At 39.2% G+C, this 19,555-nt stretch overlaps 2 protein-coding genes across 3 annotated transcripts in view; both read left to right on the top strand.

Annotated features, from left to right (window-relative positions):
* Positions 1 to 19,555, top strand: part of LOC145686734 (uncharacterized) — a 274,285-nt gene that overhangs the window by 122,977 nt on the left and 131,753 nt on the right. The window lies entirely within an intron of this gene.
* LOC145684928 (glycoprotein 3-alpha-L-fucosyltransferase A-like) lies at positions 3,034 to 4,353 on the top strand. The gene has a single exon (XM_081757283.1). It carries the CDS (start codon positions 3,092 to 3,094, stop codon positions 4,298 to 4,300), a length of 1,209 nt encoding a protein of 402 aa, XP_081613409.1. The 5' UTR covers positions 3,034 to 3,091; the 3' UTR covers positions 4,301 to 4,353.

Raw genomic sequence — 19,555 nt, 5'->3', positions numbered from 1 at the left:
GTTCTGATTTGAATAGAGGGTTAAGAGAGGAGATAGCACACATTTTTGGAATGCTAAATTGATTACAAAAACACTTTTCGCTATCTATTACCGTTTTTATTCTATGGCGATCAACACTCAAACCGGAAATGGTTGATTTCTGCCACAATCGATTTGAATAAAGTGTTAAAAGAGAAGATGCAAAATATTCTTAGAACGCTAAGGCGATTGTAAGGAAATCGTTTCTCGCTCTCTTATCAATTTTCCTCTATGTAAATTAACATTGAAACCGGAAGTCGTACTGTATTTCTACCACTTCCGGTTATAATACAATATTAAGGATGGACATTTCAGTTATTCTTGGAACCCTTAATCGATTGAGAAAACCCCTTCTCGCTATCTAGTACGGCTTTCGCTCTATAATGGCAACGTTGAAACCGGAAATGGTTGATTTTTACCACGTCCGATTGATCAATCTTCTCTATTAACGAACTCGGACGAGATACCATAATCGCTCCACATATCTGTTGGAAAAACACAATATAAAAATTTGGCATTTGTCCAAGAGTTATCGTTGGAGTAACGGACGGACGTAATAAGAATACAATATTTAGGTCCCGTTACGTGATAATAATAATAATAATAATAATAATAATAATAATGATAATAATAATAATAATAGAAGTCAAACAGTCTGCAAATAATAATTGATTTAGCAAGTCTATTGGCTTTAATTATTGGTCATCGAAGCTAAATAGAATTTTAACGTTGTACTTGCAGTCAGCGTTTCCAGATCTAGCATAATGATGCTAGATCTAGCATAATTTGCATGTCTTTAGCATCTAGCATCTTGCTTTTAGCATCTGCCCAAATCTAGCATAATTTCAGCAAATTTATCAAAAAGCCGCAAAACCTGGAGATGAGAAAGAAGTTGGTCGTGGGAAGAAAAAGAACGGCAGAAATGTATCCTCTTCCATTGATTCATACAGTCGGTAAACCATACAGGCAGTCTCATTTTCCGAAGTAAGTTAGAAACGGCTTTGGGCTTTTTTTTTTTTTTTTTTTTTTTTTTTTTTGTGGCTGCACCCAGGGTTTTCTAATCCTTTAACTGCGAGGCATGGGCGGAGCTATGGGGGCCATTCTGCCCCAACTTTTTGACAACTTCACCATGTTTATTTTTGACTTCATGATCATCTTTATTCCTGAAATGAAAGGTCCGAGACCAACCAAAAATCTGCCCCCCCTCCCCCAGCAGACAATTCCCAACTCCGCTTATGCTGCGAGGTAATTTTCTTTCAAAATATGTAAACAAACACTTTGCATTCATTTATATGATATATACACCATTGAGTCTGGCAACGACTGCACTAGTTTGGTTGAGTTAAAGCTTTGCTGTGTGAAGTATTGAGTTCTATCCACGCATTCTTGCGCTCTGCATATTTTAAGTTACGTTATCATATCTCAGCTTCGTTTTTTTTTTTCCTTTTAAAACTCCTGAATTAGTAATTATGAGGATCTAGCATAATTTGACTAAATCTAGCATAATTTTGATCAGGTTTTGGAATAATTCCGAGCTGTGAGTCTGGCAACGCTGCTTGCAGTAGACAGTAGCGAAGAGGCGGATAATTATGATATACTGCACTTTCCTCGCAACCCTCCTGTGCATGTGCTCCTCAATACCTTGTCACAATATCAATCTAGATAAATTTCAACAATCCGATTATTTTATTCCTTTTAATGAAATTCTTAGTGTTAGAATATTCAAACTATTACGGATGAAAATTCAAAACGAATTTTTTTCATGATTGCGCCAACGCATATTGTAAAACACAAACTCATCATTCTCTGTAACTATTTCAAACAAGAAAAGATTGTGAATTTGTAGCAATTAAAGTCTCTCTTCACAGCATTTGTAAAATGAAAATTCATTAAAATTTATACTAAAACAAAATAAAGGTAGACCTGTATGCATAAAGTAAGTTTTTTATTATTATTTTCGATTGTGTTAAAAATTTCCCCCATCGGGGAGGGGTAGAAAACCCACGACTAGAGCAGGTACGGAAAGATCAAGTGTGAATTCGTCTGATCAGCACTTTTTTTTTTTTTAAAGCATATACATACATTGGCATCAAGATACACTGGCAACATAACATTGTACGGTTACGGTCACTGCAGTGTCCCCGTAAGAAGGCTACAATTTGAAGCAATGCTTTTCCTCGAGTGACGGACACTGAGAGTTGCTCGAGACAGTTGCGCGAGAGCGGTCGGTGACGGCAACCGTTTTAGTGACGGCAACTGCAGTTACCTCGTACGAAGGAAACAATTTAAAGCAATGCTTCAGAAGCAGTTGCGTCATCGAGTTGCATCACTTAGTAACTGTATATGAAGGCTCAGTAACATTTACTACTTCCACAAAAGTACATCAGTATGCCCTCAGGGCTGGCATTGACCACTTTATGCCTGATACCTACTAACTGGTTTGCCGCAGAAACGAAAAATAAGTATTTCGTACTTTTACGTCTAGTATTTGCATGCATAGTTTCCTCGGAATCGCTTGTGTCCTTTTGTCGATTTTGCCCGTCATATTATTTGGAGACATTTGAATGCAGTCCGTTGCTCCCCCCTGCAATCGTTTCGCACAGAAAAGAAACTATTCCTTGATTTTCTATCTAATATGTGCATAAGCCTTTTTCTGCAAATTGTTTGTCATTTCGAGCGTCTTGAAAACACTTCGGAAGGGGCTTAGGCACCTTCAAACCGATTTTTTCGCATAAAAAATTCTAGTATCTAGCTGCAAAAGTTCGTTGAAATTGGCGTGCAACACTGCTGATGTTCCATGTTAGCAAAACCTGTGTAAGATAAAGATATAAATTCAAGCAACTTCCTTGAAACGAAAAAGTTATCAAATGTAATTAATTATAAGATATAGATCGTGTTTAAGTGTGAAGCAAGTCGATCATGTTATCAGTGTTTAAAAAAAATTATCGCAAGCGTTGAGTGATATACCTCATTCCTCTTTACTTTAGATAACTAACTCTCGTAGCATGACGGGACAGTTACATAGGGGGAGGATCTAGAGTGTCTTTTTTGTTCTAAAGAGAATCACGGCGAAATGATTCAGGCGACGAACAAATTCCTTTCTTGTCATAGGATAGGAACTATACTCCGTAGACATCTTCGGTTAGTGTTGGTTGTATTAGCACTTTTAGTGTTGTGTACAATATGTGGTCGTGTTCTCTATATGAGAAGGTTTTATGCTATTCAACAGGAAAACAAACTACGTCTTCACGGTTTAAAAGTGATTCTTTACGGCAATTCATATTATGATTACCCTCATTTTTCATTCGGGGAAGGTCAGCAACCATTTATAAATCAGAAATGTCCCGTGAATACTTGTTTCGCTACAGACAATCGTTATCTAATACCTGAAGAGGATTTCGATGCTGTGATATTTCATATGGGATTGTTTGAAGCCAAGACGATAAAAATGTATGCTCGAAGTCCACACCAAAGGTATGTGTACTTTAACTTAGAAGCTCCAAAAAGAGATGCTGCTAGTCTTAAGCCGTTCAATAACTTCTTTAATTGGACAATGACTTATAGTCTAGATTCAGATATTCCTCGACTGTATGGATGGGTCTCCGAATCTCAGGATTATAATGGAACAATGAATATTCCAGCCAAGTGGAAACAACCTAAATTCAAAAGGTTACCACTGACGAATTATACAAGAACAAAAACAAAGTTGGTAGCGTGGTTTGTGTCAAATTGTAATGCACAAAGTCTCCGTAAGTGTTATGTTCAAGAGTTAACGAAATATATTCCAGTTGACATTTTTGGGAGGTGTGGTTCATTAAAGTGTGACGTGTCCGCAGGTGAAGATTGCTATAAAATGCTCGAAAACCATTATAAATTTTACTTGTCTTTCGAAAATGCTTTGTGTAGAGATTACGTTACGGAGAAACTGTTCAATATATTACGTTACCGTGTTGTTCCTGTGGTTTATGGTGGTAGTGACTATGAATTGATAGCTCCTCCAATGTCTTACATTGACACCAAAGACTTCAAAAGCCCCAAAGAACTTGCAGAATATTTACTGTATTTAGATCAGAATGAAGACGAATATAACAAGTATTTCTGGTGGAAGGAATATTATTCAGTACACGATCAGTGGCAAGCAATGTGTAAACTGTGTGAAATGTTACATCAAAATTTGCCTCCCAAAACACACTCTGATCTCGATAGTTGGTGGAACTATACAACTTCATGTTATGATATATATATTGATAGAAACTCTTGTAGTAAATTTTCCAGAACATAGGTGTAAAGTTAGCAGTGACATAATAATAATAAAATTTAATCTTTTTTTCTTTTTTTTTTAAAAAAAAAAACTAGGAATTTACGCTGTCTACACAGCGCACCATACGAGCACTTTTCTTGCAACTAACATTTAAGAAGTATGATTATTTAACCGTACGATGCACGATAATTTATGTATGATGATAAGAAAATATTCAATAATTCAGTAAATCCTGCATGATGCAAAAATAATTTTCCAGATACGTGAAATGCGAAAAAAAAATCTGTTTATTGCGTGGCTAAAATAAAAATGAATTTTGCAACATACGAGATAAATTTCTTCCAAACTATACAATTGTAACCTTTCAAAAGTTGTAATGCTTCAAAATTAAAATTAATAGTGTAATGTCAATATTTTTGTTTCCCTCTTATGTTTGACGCTTATGGTACTTTAAAACCACAAATATCTTGATAATACTGCTTAGATAAATAACTCCATTAGTAACATAAATGAGTGTAGATACGAGGAAGGAACCAACCCACTGCGAGAAAGAACAGAAAATCGCACCCGATATACCGGGAAAAAATTAAGAAAATTGTGGTGAGGAGTAAAATGGAAATACGAATATCACAGTTAAACAAGGCTTTCATATTAATATTCATTGATTAAAATAACTCAATAGAACATGATCGGTTGTGGCGGCGCGGTATCTCTTAAGGTGAGTACCCGTCAAAAATGGTTGGATATAAAGCGAACAACCTTCTGTAGTGGAATATGTAAATTCATTCCGAGGATAATTAAAAAGGAAAAGTTTATACAGAAGCTAGTCAAATAGTAGAATGGTTAACTAACAAGGTAGTGTAATAAAAAATTCATTCAAAAAATATTGAGAGGATGGTGGAATAAATAAATTCATTCAACAATATTAACCCTTTTAATCCCAGTGTTCCCAAATGGGAACAATTTATTTTTATCATTTTTTGTTTGGATTATTTGTTGTGGATTTATTTCGTTTTCTACAATAAGGATCTGCCACCAGTCCATGTGCTACTACTAAAATCCTCTTGAGCTCCTTTGTGGTTAAACGGTTAGCGTACGGGCCATTGGCGTGGGAGACCCGGGTTCCATTCCTGGCGGAAGCTCATGTGGTTCGGATTCCACGTTAATCAGTAGGACCAGGTCTCGTATGGCCTCGCTGCTGAAAGGGACGATAAACAAAAATCAACAATACTAAAATCCTCAAAATATATTAAATGAGGTCAGAATCAATAAGTTTAGAAGGAATTAAGACATTCTGAAACAAAAATAATTTGGGGTTAAATGGGTTAATATGAAATTTGAACAGATAGATTTATTCAAAAGTTATTTATAAGATAAGATTGCATTTGAGATAGGTATCTTTTAAGGTGACTATATCTGCAGACCTGCGGCCCAGAGTGGGACACCATATAATGTTTTATCTTGCAAAATGCTAATATTGTCGCACCTCCACATTCACAGATTGTGTTGTCACATAAAATCAATTTTCTTTGTTTTATACAATAAACAACTTTAAAAAGAAGTATTTCAGTTTAACATACCATGATTATGCCTTTTAGGCTAAGGAAGACGATGATTAAGGCAAGTGAATGATGATAGAAGGGTGTGGGCAGGCCCGTAGCCAGCCCAAAAATGTAGAGGGGGGGTCCGGCTGAAGTTAGGAGGGGCCGATCCAACCATATTATAGTTCATCACCATATTATAGTCCATTTGCAAGCCTACCGTGAAAATTTTACGGGGCCAGCAAAAATTATGGGGGGGCGGGCCCCTAGACCCCCTGTATACGGGCCTGGGTGTGGGAGGAAACGGGAGTACCCTAAAAAAACAGACACGATGTTGTCCACCACAAGCTTATGTGGGCTGGGATTGGATTAGGAACTCCACCCACAATAAAAGTAATTGCTCTACCGCTGAGCCACCATACCCCCACAATAGGGTGGAGCGAAAAAATCAAATTTTCGAGTATCGAATTCTAATAGGGCTCAAAAGTTGCGTATTTTCGTGTTAATTAATGGAAAAATAACGAAAAAACACACTTTGGAACTTCAGTTCGCGCCAACGGCCTAAAGTTTGAAAAAAAGTTATTAAAAAACTCCAAAATTTACCTATGCGCGAGAAATATATAGATTACTTTTTCTTATATATATTTCTACAGCGTCTAAGTACTTTATTTTTGTTGTGTGAGGTCATATTTGTTAATAATTCGTTAATGTGAGTGATTTAATACATTTTATTTTCATAATGATTTTGCAACTCCTTACCCATTTCTCAACGCCTTCTTCATGAAATGGCCTAGAACTCACCACGAGGAGGTGGCTGTTATGTGTTCCACCCACACCCTGCCCAACCAATTAAGTTGTGCTAAAATATGCTGATTTAGTCAAGGAATTAGCCTTAAATTCGGATTTTTTTTTTTAAATCAAATTTTGGCATTGTGAGTTTTGAGAACAAAGTTGCTCTAATGTAGCCATTTCTGTTTTCTTGTCCGCATACTTTTTTTGCAGACTCTGTGACAAGTTTGACACATCTTTCAGTTTTCTGAGTATGGCATGGAAAATTTAAGAAGTCAAACTCATCACCACATTTGTCATACATAAGTTTCTGTTGTCAAGCTTTCGACCACAAGAGGGGAAGACAACTTACATTTTCTCCAATCTATCAGCTCACTGTAGTCCGTGGCATCAGAATTTATTGAAGGTGACAAGTTCATCCGTGCCATAAAAGTTCTAATCTCCTCAGGTACAGTCAGCGACAGTAGAAACTGGAGGTTGGATACATAAGAAATGATAGCTTTTTCCAGTAGGAGAAAAGTTTCACTCGATGTCTGATAGTTGGACAACCAACATGACAGCAAATACGTGCCCGAAAACATAACATGCCAGGATATTCCTTCATTTGGAGGAAAAAGTATTACTATCTGAGAGCATCACTTAGAGAAACAACCACGAGATAAATCTACAGAAATTCCATTTACTTTAAGATCAAAGAGATAGGAATTAATGCAAAGGAAACGAAAACAATAATACGCATCATGCAGAGACCGAAAAAGTATGGAAAGCTAAACAAAATGAGAAAAGAAGGAAAGAGGGAAAGGAAAGAGCAAAAGAAATGGGAATAAATTAAATTTTAATACTTAAGGATAAACAGTGTCCGTCTTTCCCCCTGACCCCATCGTGGGTTTTCTCCCTTCATAGGATAAATCTCTTTCAGTATCAAACGCGAACATCATTTATAGTGTTGAAAAAAAATTAACTCAGTCTAGGCCGAGACTCGAACCCCACACCCTTAGAATGACAGTCTCACGCGGTATCCACTTACCTACACAGGCTCTATCTATAAACCAGCTATTACCCGCGCTGTTATCAAACGTGTTAAATCAGCCATTGTCGGTGAATCACCCCAGTTCCATTTGAAGTTTAAATTTTATTTACCTCACTTAGCCATCTATGGGTAGCAGTCCCCTTGGTTTCATAAAAAACATTTGTTCTGTAGATTAAAATCAAGAATGAATTAATCTGTACTCTTGGGAGCTTACTGGTGCACCAACATATCTATCTATCTATATCTATATGTCTATCCCGGCGGGAGCTCATGTGGTTCGGATTCCACGTTAATCAGTAGGTCCACGTCTCATATAGCCTCGCTGCTGAAAGGGACGCTAAACTAAAATCACCTCACCTATATGTCTATCTATCTATCTATCTATCTATCTATCTATCTATCTATCTATATATATATATATATATATATATATATATATATATATATATATATATATATATATATGTGTGTGTGTGTGTGTGTGTGTCGAATTGATTTTGGATTAAAAGAGCGACTTCGTAAATTTACGGAACGCGTGTTAACACGACAGTAAGGACATCTCGTAACGTTGTTAGGTAACACACGCAGTGTAAATAAAGTTTCAAAACCAGAAGTCGGAAGATATGCCGTGGGTAAGTCGGTAAGACGTCTGCTTGCTGAGTGCAGAAATTCGGGTTCAAATCTTGGCTGTTACGTTTTTTTTTTTGTTTTTTTTTTGTTCCGTTGAAAATACATTTCTATATTTTTGCGTTTGAAATTGCTTTCTTTCATTTTTTGTAGATTATCTTAAATTAGTGAAGGCCAAGTAAGGTCAGATTACATATATGTCTGCTTTATCTGTGTATACAGTCCAGAGATGGAGTGAGTCAATTGGGTCAAGATTTGTGAGTAGGTCAGTGGATCGTGGGTCAACAGGACGTGACTAACTGTGACACACCACCCCCCGTGACCTCTCTGACTCACACTGACCCTACGTTTTAAATTTTAAGGTCTCCCTCTTTATTCGGCCTCCCTCCTTATTATTAAATTCAATGTATAGATAATTATTGAGTTGAGTTGATTTTGAGTTTAGCGCCCTTTCAGCAGCGAGGCTATATGAGACGGGACCTACTGATTAACATAGAAACCGAAAAACGTGAGCTCCCGTTGGGAATCAAACCAGGGTCTTCCACGCCACAGGTATATAATAGTGTCTTATATAGCAGTTAATATTCTTGCTATAAAGTATCAAATAACTAAACATTTGATGTAAATAAATGAGAAACCTAAAATATTGCAGATTACTGCAATTGCGATTTAATTCAATTTAAGCATTATACATCCATATGATTGTTCAAGTTGCTTTTTAAAGATGCAGATTATGAATTATAGTAATTTTTTCAATGAAATGAAATTAAATTAAGTTTGACGTCCCATGCTTATGTCGGCTAGGTAAAGGAGACGGTGATGATGAGAAGTGAACGAAAATTGTGCAACGATGTAGGTAGGAGGAAACAGGAGAATCCTGAAGAAACGAACGCACACGGTGTTTCTTCACCACAAATCTGACTTTGTGCAAGCTGGGATCGAACCAAGGACCCCATGCACCAGAGGTGAACGCTCTACCACTAAGCCACTTTGGCCCTATGAAAAATACAACCATATTTATTCTCTCTCTCTCCCTCTCCATTTTTATATAGTTATCAGAAGCATGAATAATTTTCATTTTGGGGGGTGCGGTGGCTCAGTGGTAGAGCGTTCACCTCCGGTGCTTCGGGTCCCTAATTCGATCCCAGCTCGCGCCGTTTGGACTTTGTGGTGGACAAACGCCGTGCTGGTGGGTTTTCTCGGGGTTCTCCCGTTTCCTCCTACTTTCTTCATTCCACCATTTCACTCCTTTCTCATTATCACCGTCTCCTTTAGCCTAACCGGCATAACCATGGGACGTTAAACATAAAGATTTCATTTTATTTCAATTTTTGTTTTGAACGTATGGTTTCAAGTTGGTATTAAACTCAGAACTCTTATCTTAATGAGTTAAGTTGATTTGGAGTTTAACGTCTCTTTCAACAGCAAGACCATATATGACGTGGGCATATTGATTAACGTAAAACCCGAACCATGTAAACTCCCGCCGTGTGGTGGTGTTTGTGATTTTGAGTTTAACTGCCCGGTCAGCAGCGTGGCTATAGGAGACGTGGACCTACTGATTAACATGGAATACGAAACACATGAGCTCCCACCAGGAATCGAACCCGGGTCTCCCAGGATAAAGTCGTGCGTACGCTAACTCCCACCGGGAATTGAAATCTGTTCTCATTGTAAGAATGTTAACGTTCCTTATTTTACCGGTTTTTGTATACTTCATGGACCAAATTTCACAGAAGTAAATCCCCACGGTAAGCAGGTTTGCATATCCAGACTCCTAAGTATGAAAACATTTACGCTCACTTCAACCTCAAACAATTCATGAATTGAAGAATAAAGGATAATATTCCAGATAAAGTATATGGTTTGAAAAATACCATATAGGAGAGGGACATATCAGTCCTTTCTGCTCATGGAGTTATTAAAACAGGATCATCGGGCAGTGGTCTTTACCATTGAAAGATATTGCTTCTAAAATATTACCAAGTAACTTCCAATTTTCCATCTATGGGTAGCAGTCCCCTTGCTTTCATAAAAAACATTTGTTCTGTAGATTAAAATCAAGAATGAATTAATCTGTACTCTTGGGAGCTTACTGGTGCACCAACATATCTATCTATCTATCTATCTATCTATCTATATCTATATGTCTATCTATCTATCTATCTATTTATCTATCTATCTATCTATCTATCTATCTATCTATCTATCTATATATATATATATATATATATATATATATATATATATATATATGTGTGTGTGTGTGTGTGTGTGTGTGTGTGTGTCGAATTGATTTTGGATTAAAAGAGCGACTTCGTAAATTTACGGAACGCGTGTTAACACGACAGTAAGGACATCTCGTAACGTTGTTAGGTAACACACGCAGTGTAAATAAAGTTTCAAAACCAGAAGTCGGAAGATATGCCGTGGGTAAGTCGGTAAGACGTCTGCTTGCTGAGTGCCGAAATTCGGGTTCAAATCTTGGCTGTTACGTTTTTTTTGTTTTTTTTTTGTTCCGTTGAAAATACATTTCTATATTTTTGCGTTTGAAATTGCTTTCTTTCATTTTTTGTAGATTATCTTAAATTAGTGAAGGCCAAGTAAGGTCAGATTACATATATGTCTGCTTTATCTGTGTATACAGTCCAGAGATGGAGTGAGTCAATTGGGTCAAGATTTGTGAGTAGGTCAGTGGATCGTGGGTCAACAGGACGTGACTAACTGTGACACACCACCCCCCGTGACCTCTCTGACTCACACTGACCCTACGTTTTAAATTTTAAGGTCTCCCTCTTTATTCGGCCTCCCTCCTTATTATTAAATTCAATGTATAGATAATTATTGAGTTGAGTTGATTTTGAGTTTAGCGCCCTTTCAGCAGCGAGGCTATATGAGACGGGACCTACTGATTAACATAGAAACCGAAAAACGTGAGCTCCCGTTGGGAATCAAACCAGGGTCTTCCACGCCACAGGTATATAATAGTGTCTTATATAGCAGTTAATATTCTTGCTATAAAGTATCAAATAACTAAACATTTGATGTAAATAAATGAGAAACCTAAAATATTGCAGATTACTGCAATTGCGATTTAATTCAATTTAAGCATTATACATCCATATGATTGTTCAAGTTGCTTTTTAAAGATGCAGATTATGAATTATAGTAATTTTTTCAATGAAATGAAATTAAATTAAGTTTGACGTCCCATGCTTATGTCGGCTAGGTAAAGGAGACGGTGATGATGAGAAGTGAACGAAAATTGTGCAACGATGTAGGTAGGAGGAAACAGGAGAATCCTGAAGAAACGAACGCACACGGTGTTTCTTCACCACAAATCTGACTTTGTGCAAGCTGGGATCGAACCAAGGACCCCATGCACCAGAGGTGAACGCTCTACCACTAAGCCACTTTGGCCCTATGAAAAATACAACCATATTTATTCTCTCTCTCTCCCTCTCCATTTTTATATAGGTATCAGAAGCATGAATAATTTTCATTTTGGGGGGTGCGGTGGCTCAGTGGTAGAGCGTTCACCTCCGGTGCTTCGGGTCCCTAATTCGATCCCAGCTCGCGCCGTTTGGACTTTGTGGTGGACAAACGCCGTGCTGGTGGGTTTTCTCGGGGTTCTCCCGTTTCCTCCTACTTTCTTCATTCCACCATTTCACTCCTTTCTCATTATCACCGTCTCCTTTAGCCTAACCGGCATAACCATGGGACGTTAAACATAAAGATTTCATTTTATTTCAATTTTTGTTTTGAACGTATGGTTTCAAGTTGGTATTAAACTCAGAACTATTCGCGCTGTGAACGTTGTCGAGTAAACACGTTCTCTGTGCTCTCTGCTGCTACGCTTGTGTTGTGTGAACTGAGTCAAACTCACCCATTAAGTGAAGCATTTTTTTCTTTTTTTTTCGTGTTATTTTTCACTGTAATTTTTGTGGATCTTTCGGCGACAGTTTTGGTGGGTTTTTTTTCCTTGGTTTGTGACTGCGAATAACTTGAATATGTCTACACGTCGAGTGAATACATTGAAATTTGATTTCGGAGCGGTTAGCCAGCGGCCTACCTCTCTGACAATTCATGAATGGTTATATGATCGTTTTGCCTTTCCTGTTGAACAGGTTTTGAGTCTTGAACTGGATATTTACCGTAAGTGTGTGTTCCTCAAACTTTCGTCTCTCGCGTTATGTGAACAAGTTTTGAATGACACTAGTGGTGTAGTTCAATTTACTGATCCCTCAGGCACATATGATATACGGATTTCTTGGGCTGATACTCAGGTTGTTACTGTGCGCTTACATGTAATTCCTATGGAACTCTCCAATGACACCATTAAGGATGTAATGAGTCAGTATGGTACTATTTATAATATTCATGATGAACTATATTCTAGTGACCATGTTTACCAAATTCGAACTGGGTGGAAATTATTACGAATGGAATTAAAGAAATCGATTCCATCATTTGTACTGATTCAACAGCACCGTTACTGGGTCACTTATCCTGGACAGGAGAAAACTTGCATACGGTGTCACAGTACCCAGCATTTACATTCAAAATGTCCCCAACGTCCCAATAACGCACCTCGCAGCTCTAATAGTTATGCGGGTAAATTGGTCCCTTCTACTACTAGTTTGGATGCTGCAGTGAATTCTTTTGTTCCTCACTTCTCCAGCCTACCAGTGACGTCTCAGGATCGGGTTCCCAACCTATTGCAATCTGAGGCACCTCAGTCCCATCAGATCTCCATGGACATTAATGTTCCTCAAACAACCGATAATCTTCATGAGAACCATGCACCTCGTCTTCAGGATAGCGACTACCCCCCTCTCCCATCTGTTGCCATCCATCCAGATGATGTTTCTTCAGTTCCGTCTGTCGCACAGCGCAGCTTATCAACATCTGTCGATGATCGTCCCCCGATAGTCTCCTCATCCTTGTCATCTTTGGTCGTCAGTGATTCTCCGCATACTTGTGCTACAGCAGCGTCAACTCCCGACGTCCGATTGGCCCCTGCGATTTCTTCGGCTTTACCCACCACAGGTATGACGACCAGTGATAGTGCGTTCAGTGCACGAACTCTCCCTTCTGTGAATGTTTTGCCAATTTCTACCAGCTCTATGGAGCCGGCGGTCTCTGTGGTTTCCTGCGTGCTCGGACCTGGCAACCCAGAAAGTGTCGATGGTGCGAACGATTTGTCACCTTCCACTGTTACTACTGTTCCTTCTCCTCTCGTTGTGGAACCTCCAGTTGTGGGCGCTAGTGTGAACTCTCCTACTTCTGCTTCTGGTACTGGCGAACGATCTCGAATTAAACGTTCGAGGCGCCAAGACCTCAGTGACAAACTGTTCAAGAAAAATAAAGAAGAGGCTGAGATCCTTCCTGACGTTGATATTCCAATTGTCACTGCTGCTGTTGACTCTCAACCAGATGATTCCTCGCAGAATCAACTCTGATGCTATAATATTTATAGGTAATCCTATTTTCCTTTGGCACATTTCTTGCTCCTGATGTTTGCTTTTTGTGTGTGTGTATTGCAGTGCTGGTGCTAAGTGCGAATTGTGACAAATGTGTTATTGTTTGCCTCCTTTTTTTTTCTTTTTTTTTCTTTTTTTTTAATCTCTGTGCTCCGCCCTTGTTTTTAGTGCCTATTTGAAAGCTCTGTGATGTGAGCGTGCCTGTCATGCACACTTTTCATTTCTATGTATGGTTCCTTCTTTTTTCAATGACATTGAAGATTGCCACTATTAATATTAATAATTTACATAGTAATACCAAGCTATTCTCGCTGCGTGACTTTTTACAACAAGCACATATTGATATAGCATTATTGCAAGAAGTTGGATTGGAAGTGTTAGACCTTGGTCCTAATTTTACTGTTTACAATAATTTTACTGTCACTGGCACTGGAACGGCAATTGTTGCTCAGCATCATGTTCAGTTTTCCCCTATATTACTACACCCAACTGGCCGTATTATCAGTGGTCGGCTCGGTAATATTCACCTTCTCAATCTGTATGCTCCTAGTGGCTCTCAGGCACGTGTGGCTCGTAACAATTTCTTTGCATCTGATGTGGCTTCCTGCATTCTCCACAACAGTGACATGGTTCTTCTTGCTGGTGATTTTAACTGTGTTTTAAATCCTGGAGACCAGTCTCCGGGGTTTAATTATAGTCCGACCCTGCAGGAGTTAACACAAGGTCTTCATCTCCAAGATAGCTGGCTGTCTACCTCTCCACGTCACCAAGCCTTTACTTATGTTAGCCGTAATAGTGCTTCTCGCATCGACCGCATGTACATGTGTCCCATGCTCATTCGCAACATATTTGACGCTGAAATTGTGCCTACCATATTTTCTGATCATTGTGCTTATATTGTTACCTTGCGTATACCTGATGTCAAGGTTGAACGCGGGCCTGGTTATTGGCATTTTAATACTTCTCTTCTTGAGGATAACGAATTTTGCGAATCTTTTATGACCAAGTGGACGAAGTGGTTAACCCAGCAGAGACATTTTCGCACTGTTACTGATTGGTGGTATCAATATCTCAAACCACGTGTTGCCAGCTTTTGCCGCTGGTATTGTGCTGAGCGGGAGCGTGGTCACCGAACTCTTTTCCATTTCTACTATCGTTGTTTGGCTGATGCTAAAAGTGCTGTTCTACATAACCCTTCTGCCTTACCTCTCATGAAGCAGTATCAAGCTAAATTGTTGTGTCTGACCCGCCGTCGCATGAAAGGAACGAAAATCCGCAGCAAATCTACAGTCATCGACCCTCAAGAAGAACCGTCGCTCTACCATGTCTTGGCAGAATATAAACGAGGTACACGCAAATATATTGAGAACATCAAGGATGACGAAGGCAACATCCACCATACTTTTGCAGGTATTAAGCGGACTTTTTACACCTATTACTCCACCTTATATGGCACATCGGACACCGTTGACATACCATCTTCCTTCTTAGATCGCCTCCCATGTGTGCTCGATCAACGTGAAGCGCAATCACTGGAAACTCCATTCACCAAAGAAGAGGTGCAAACCGCAATTATGAGTGCTTCGTCTGGAAAATCTCCTGGAATTGATGGTCTTCCGGCTGAGTGGTACAAACGTTTCTTTCCACTTATTGGTGATACCTTAACTGCTATAGTGAACGAACATTTTGCTCCTGCTGCAAGGACTCCGTATAAAGCTGCTGGCGTGACTATCTTTTTACCGAAGCAATCACATCCTACTACCGTTTCCCATTACAGGCCAATCACCTTGCTGAACTTTGACTACAAGATTCTCGCTCGCTGCTTGAACAACCGCTTACGCCCCTATTTAGGCAAGTTAGTGGGTCCTCACCAATATGCGTGTGTTGGAAACAAGAAGATCTATCATCTTTTACAGTGCATTCGTGACGTTATTGCTACCCTTGAAGACTCTTCTGCCTGTCATGCTCTCCTGTCACTTGATTTCCATCAAGCCTTTGACCGCGTACGTCATGATTACTTGTGGCGTATACTCTCCACCTTAGGTCTCGGGGAGCAGTTCATTCGCTGGATTCGTATCTTGTACGACAATGCTCAAAGTAAACTTAAAATCAATGGATTTCTCACTGAGCCTGTGCGTATCAAACGAAGTGTGCGTCAAGGGTGCCCATTGAGTATGAGCTTGTTTGCCATTTCTCTTTGCCCTCTTCTTTATAGTATTCATGCTCGTCTCTCCGGCCTTTCCCTTCATGGTCATACCTTACGAGTCTGCAGTTATGCTGATGATGTGACAGTTTTCATCCACGATTGCAGTGATATTCGCACCCTTGATACCTGTTTGATGGAATACACCGCCTTATCTGGCGCTCAGATCAATCCGTCGAAAACTAAGCTTTTGGTTCTTGGCACACAAGCTTCTTCTGAGTATCCACCTATCACTAACGTCGTGCCTCAGTTAAAAATCTTGGGCATCACATTTTCCTCTACCATTTCTGAAACAGTCCATGTGAACTATAAGATACTCGTAAACAGCATCCGGCATATTCTCCAGTCTCATCGTTCACGCCAGCTGTGCTTATTGTCTCGGATATACTTTGTGAATACTTATGCTCTATCCAAATTGTGGTATGTGTGTCAGCTGCTTCCTATGCCCAGTGACATTGCTCAACGCATTACGAGTGTTGTTAATTGGTTTCTTTGGCATGGTCACGTCTTTAGAGTTAAGTATCCCTTCACATGCCTCTCACCAAAAGCTGGTGGTCTCAACCTTATCCACGTCGGGCTAAAAGCTCGGGCTTTGTTTCTGCTCCGAGGCTTCCAGAGCCTTACAACCAGCCTTACGGGAATCAGCCATGCCCTTCTTTCTTACTGTCATGACACTGTCTCATATACATTTCCACTTAATGTCTGCCATATTCCTGATATTTATTGGTATTATAGTGATGTTAATTGTTCCTATGCTTATATGACTGCCGGTCTGACGGCTGCGTTGCCTAGTTCAGTGAAAGACTTGTATCAGTATTTACTTAGCCAACTTTCTCTCCCTCCTCATCGCCTCTACGAAAAGCACCCCGCACGACAATGGACGAGAGTATGGAGTAATATCTTTGCCTCTCACCTTTCTGGACCGACAATCTCGAGTTGGTACGTTGTGGTGAACGACCTTGTGGACACTCGTGCTAAACGACATCGCTTACATTTCAGTGACAGTGCCCTTTGTATCAAGTGTGGTCGTGTCGATGATTTGGAACATCGATTAACAATTTGTTGTAATGCAGCTCATATTTGGGCGAAGTTTCAACGAATGATCAGTACTATTTGCCGTACAGTGCCAGCTTCTGTTACCAGTGATCTCGTCTTATTTCCTGATTTCCGTCTCTTTCCCAGCGCTAAACACAACTCAGTGCTGTGGTTAATATCGAGTACTGTTCATTATATCCTTACTCCTGAGTTACGCCGTATCACCGAATACCAGGATTACTTGTATACCAGATATAGACATTTTCCACCAACCAGACGAAAAACCCTATTTGCACATTTCCTCGATGTAGCTCTTGTTCAAGCTTATAACTAACGCCCTGACCTTGGACGTTCTACCACAATGTAATCGTGCATTCTGATCTCTCTCAATCTACTAATAGAAAACACGGAACTGTTCTCTGATACTCATGTAATCTGACTGTACTTTATGATTTATATGTAACTCTACTGTAATAAAGAAAATGAAAAAAAAAAGTCGGTAAGACGTCTGCTTGCTGAGTGCAGAAATTCGGGTTCAAATCTTGGCTGTTACGTTTTTTTTGTTTTTTTTTTTGTTCCGTTGAAAATACATTTCTATATTTTTGCGTTTGAAATTGCTTTCTTTCATTTTTTGTAGATTATCTTAAATTAGTGAAGGCCAAGTAAGGTCAGATTACATATATGTCTGCTTTATCTGTGTATACAGTCCAGAGATGGAGTGAGTCAATTGGGTCAAGATTTGTGAGTAGGTCAGTGGATCGTGGGTCAACAGGACGTGACTAACTGTGACACACCACCCCCCGTGACCTCTCTGACTCACACTGACCCTACGTTTTAAATTTTAAGGTCTCCCTCTTTATTCGGCCTCCCTCCTTATTATTAAATTCAATGTATAGATAATTATTGAGTTGAGTTGATTTTGAGTTTAGCGCCCTTTCAGCAGCGAGGCTATATGAGACGGGACCTACTGATTAACATAGAAACCGAAAAACGTGAGCTCCCGTTGGGAATCAAACCAGGGTCTTCCACGCCACAGGTATATAATAGTGTCTTATATAGCAGTTAATATTCTTGCTATAAAGTATCAAATAACTAAACATTTGATGTAAATAAATGAGAAACCTAAAATATTGCAGATTACTGCAATTGCGATTTAATTCAATTTAAGCATTATACATCCATATGATTGTTCAAGTTGCTTTTTAAAGATGCAGATTATGAATTATAGTAATTTTTTCAATGAAATGAAATTAAATTAAGTTTGACGTCCCATGCTTATGTCGGCTAGGTAAAGGAGACGGTGATGATGAGAAGTGAACGAAAATTGTGCAACGATGTAGGTAGGAGGAAACAGGAGAATCCTGAAGAAACGAACGCACACGGTGTTTCTTCACCACAAATCTGACTTTGTGCAAGCTGGGATCGAACCAAGGACCCCATGCACCAGAGGTGAACGCTCTACCACTAAGCCACTTTGGCCCTATGAAAAATACAACCATATTTATTCTCTCTCTCTCCCTCTCCATTTTTATATAGGTATCAGAAGCATGAATAATTTTCATTTTGGGGGGTGCGGTGGCTCAGTGGTAGAGCGTTCACCTCCGGTGCTTCGGGTCCCTAATTCGATCCCAGCTCGCGCCGTTTGGACTTTGTGGTGGACAAACGCCGTGCTGGTGGGTTTTCTCGGGGTTCTCCCGTTTCCTCCTACTTTCTTCATTCCACCATTTCACTCCTTTCTCATTATCACCGTCTCCTTTAGCCTAACCGGCATAACCATGGGACGTTAAACATAAAGATTTCATTTTATTTCAATTTTTGTTTTGAACGTATGGTTTCAAGTTGGTATTAAACTCAGAACTCTTATCTTAATGAGTTAAGTTGATTTGGAGTTTAACGTCTCTTTCAACAGCAAGACCATATATGACGTGGACATATTGATTAACGTAAAACCCGAACCATGTAAACTCCCGCCGTGTGGTGGTGTTTGTGATTTTGAGTTTAACTGCCCGGTCAGCAGCGTGGCTATAGGAGACGTGGACCTACTGATTAACATGGAATACGAAACACATGAGCTCCCACCAGGAATCGAACCCGGGTCTCCCAGGATAAAGTCGTGCGTACGCTAACTCCCACCGGGAATTGAAATCTGTTCTCATTGTAAGAATGTTATCGTTCCTTATTTTACCGGTTTTTGTATAACTTCATGGACCAAATTTCACAGAAGTAAATTCCCACGGTAAGCAGGTTTGCATATCCAGACTCCTAAGTATGAAAACATTTACGCTCACTTCAACCTCAAACAATTCATGAATTGAAGAATAAAGGATAATATTCCAGATAAAGTATATGGTTTGAAAAATACCATATAGGAGAGGGACATATCAGTCCTTTCTGCTCATGGAGTTATTAAAACAGGATCATCGGGCAGTGGTCTTTACCATTGAAAGATATTGCTTCTAAAATATTACCAAGTAACTTCCAATTTTCCATCTATGGGTAGCAGTCCCCTTGCTTTCATAAAAAACATTTGTTCTGTAGATTAAAATCAAGAATGAATTAATCTGTACT

The sequence above is a fragment of the Thermobia domestica genome, chromosome 5 (genome assembly GCF_964235325.1).
Source record: "Thermobia domestica chromosome 5, izTheDome1.hap1.1, whole genome shotgun sequence".
NCBI classification, from domain to species: Eukaryota; Metazoa; Arthropoda; class Insecta; order Zygentoma; family Lepismatidae; genus Thermobia; species Thermobia domestica.
Note: the sequence above shows the minus strand (reverse complement) of the source record. Positions and strands in the feature narration are given on the sequence as shown.

Coding starts and splice junctions, on each gene's coding strand:
- LOC145684928 (XM_081757283.1), top strand. CDS start 3,092: ATGATTCAGGCGACGAACAAATTCCTTTCTTGTCATAGGATAGGAACT.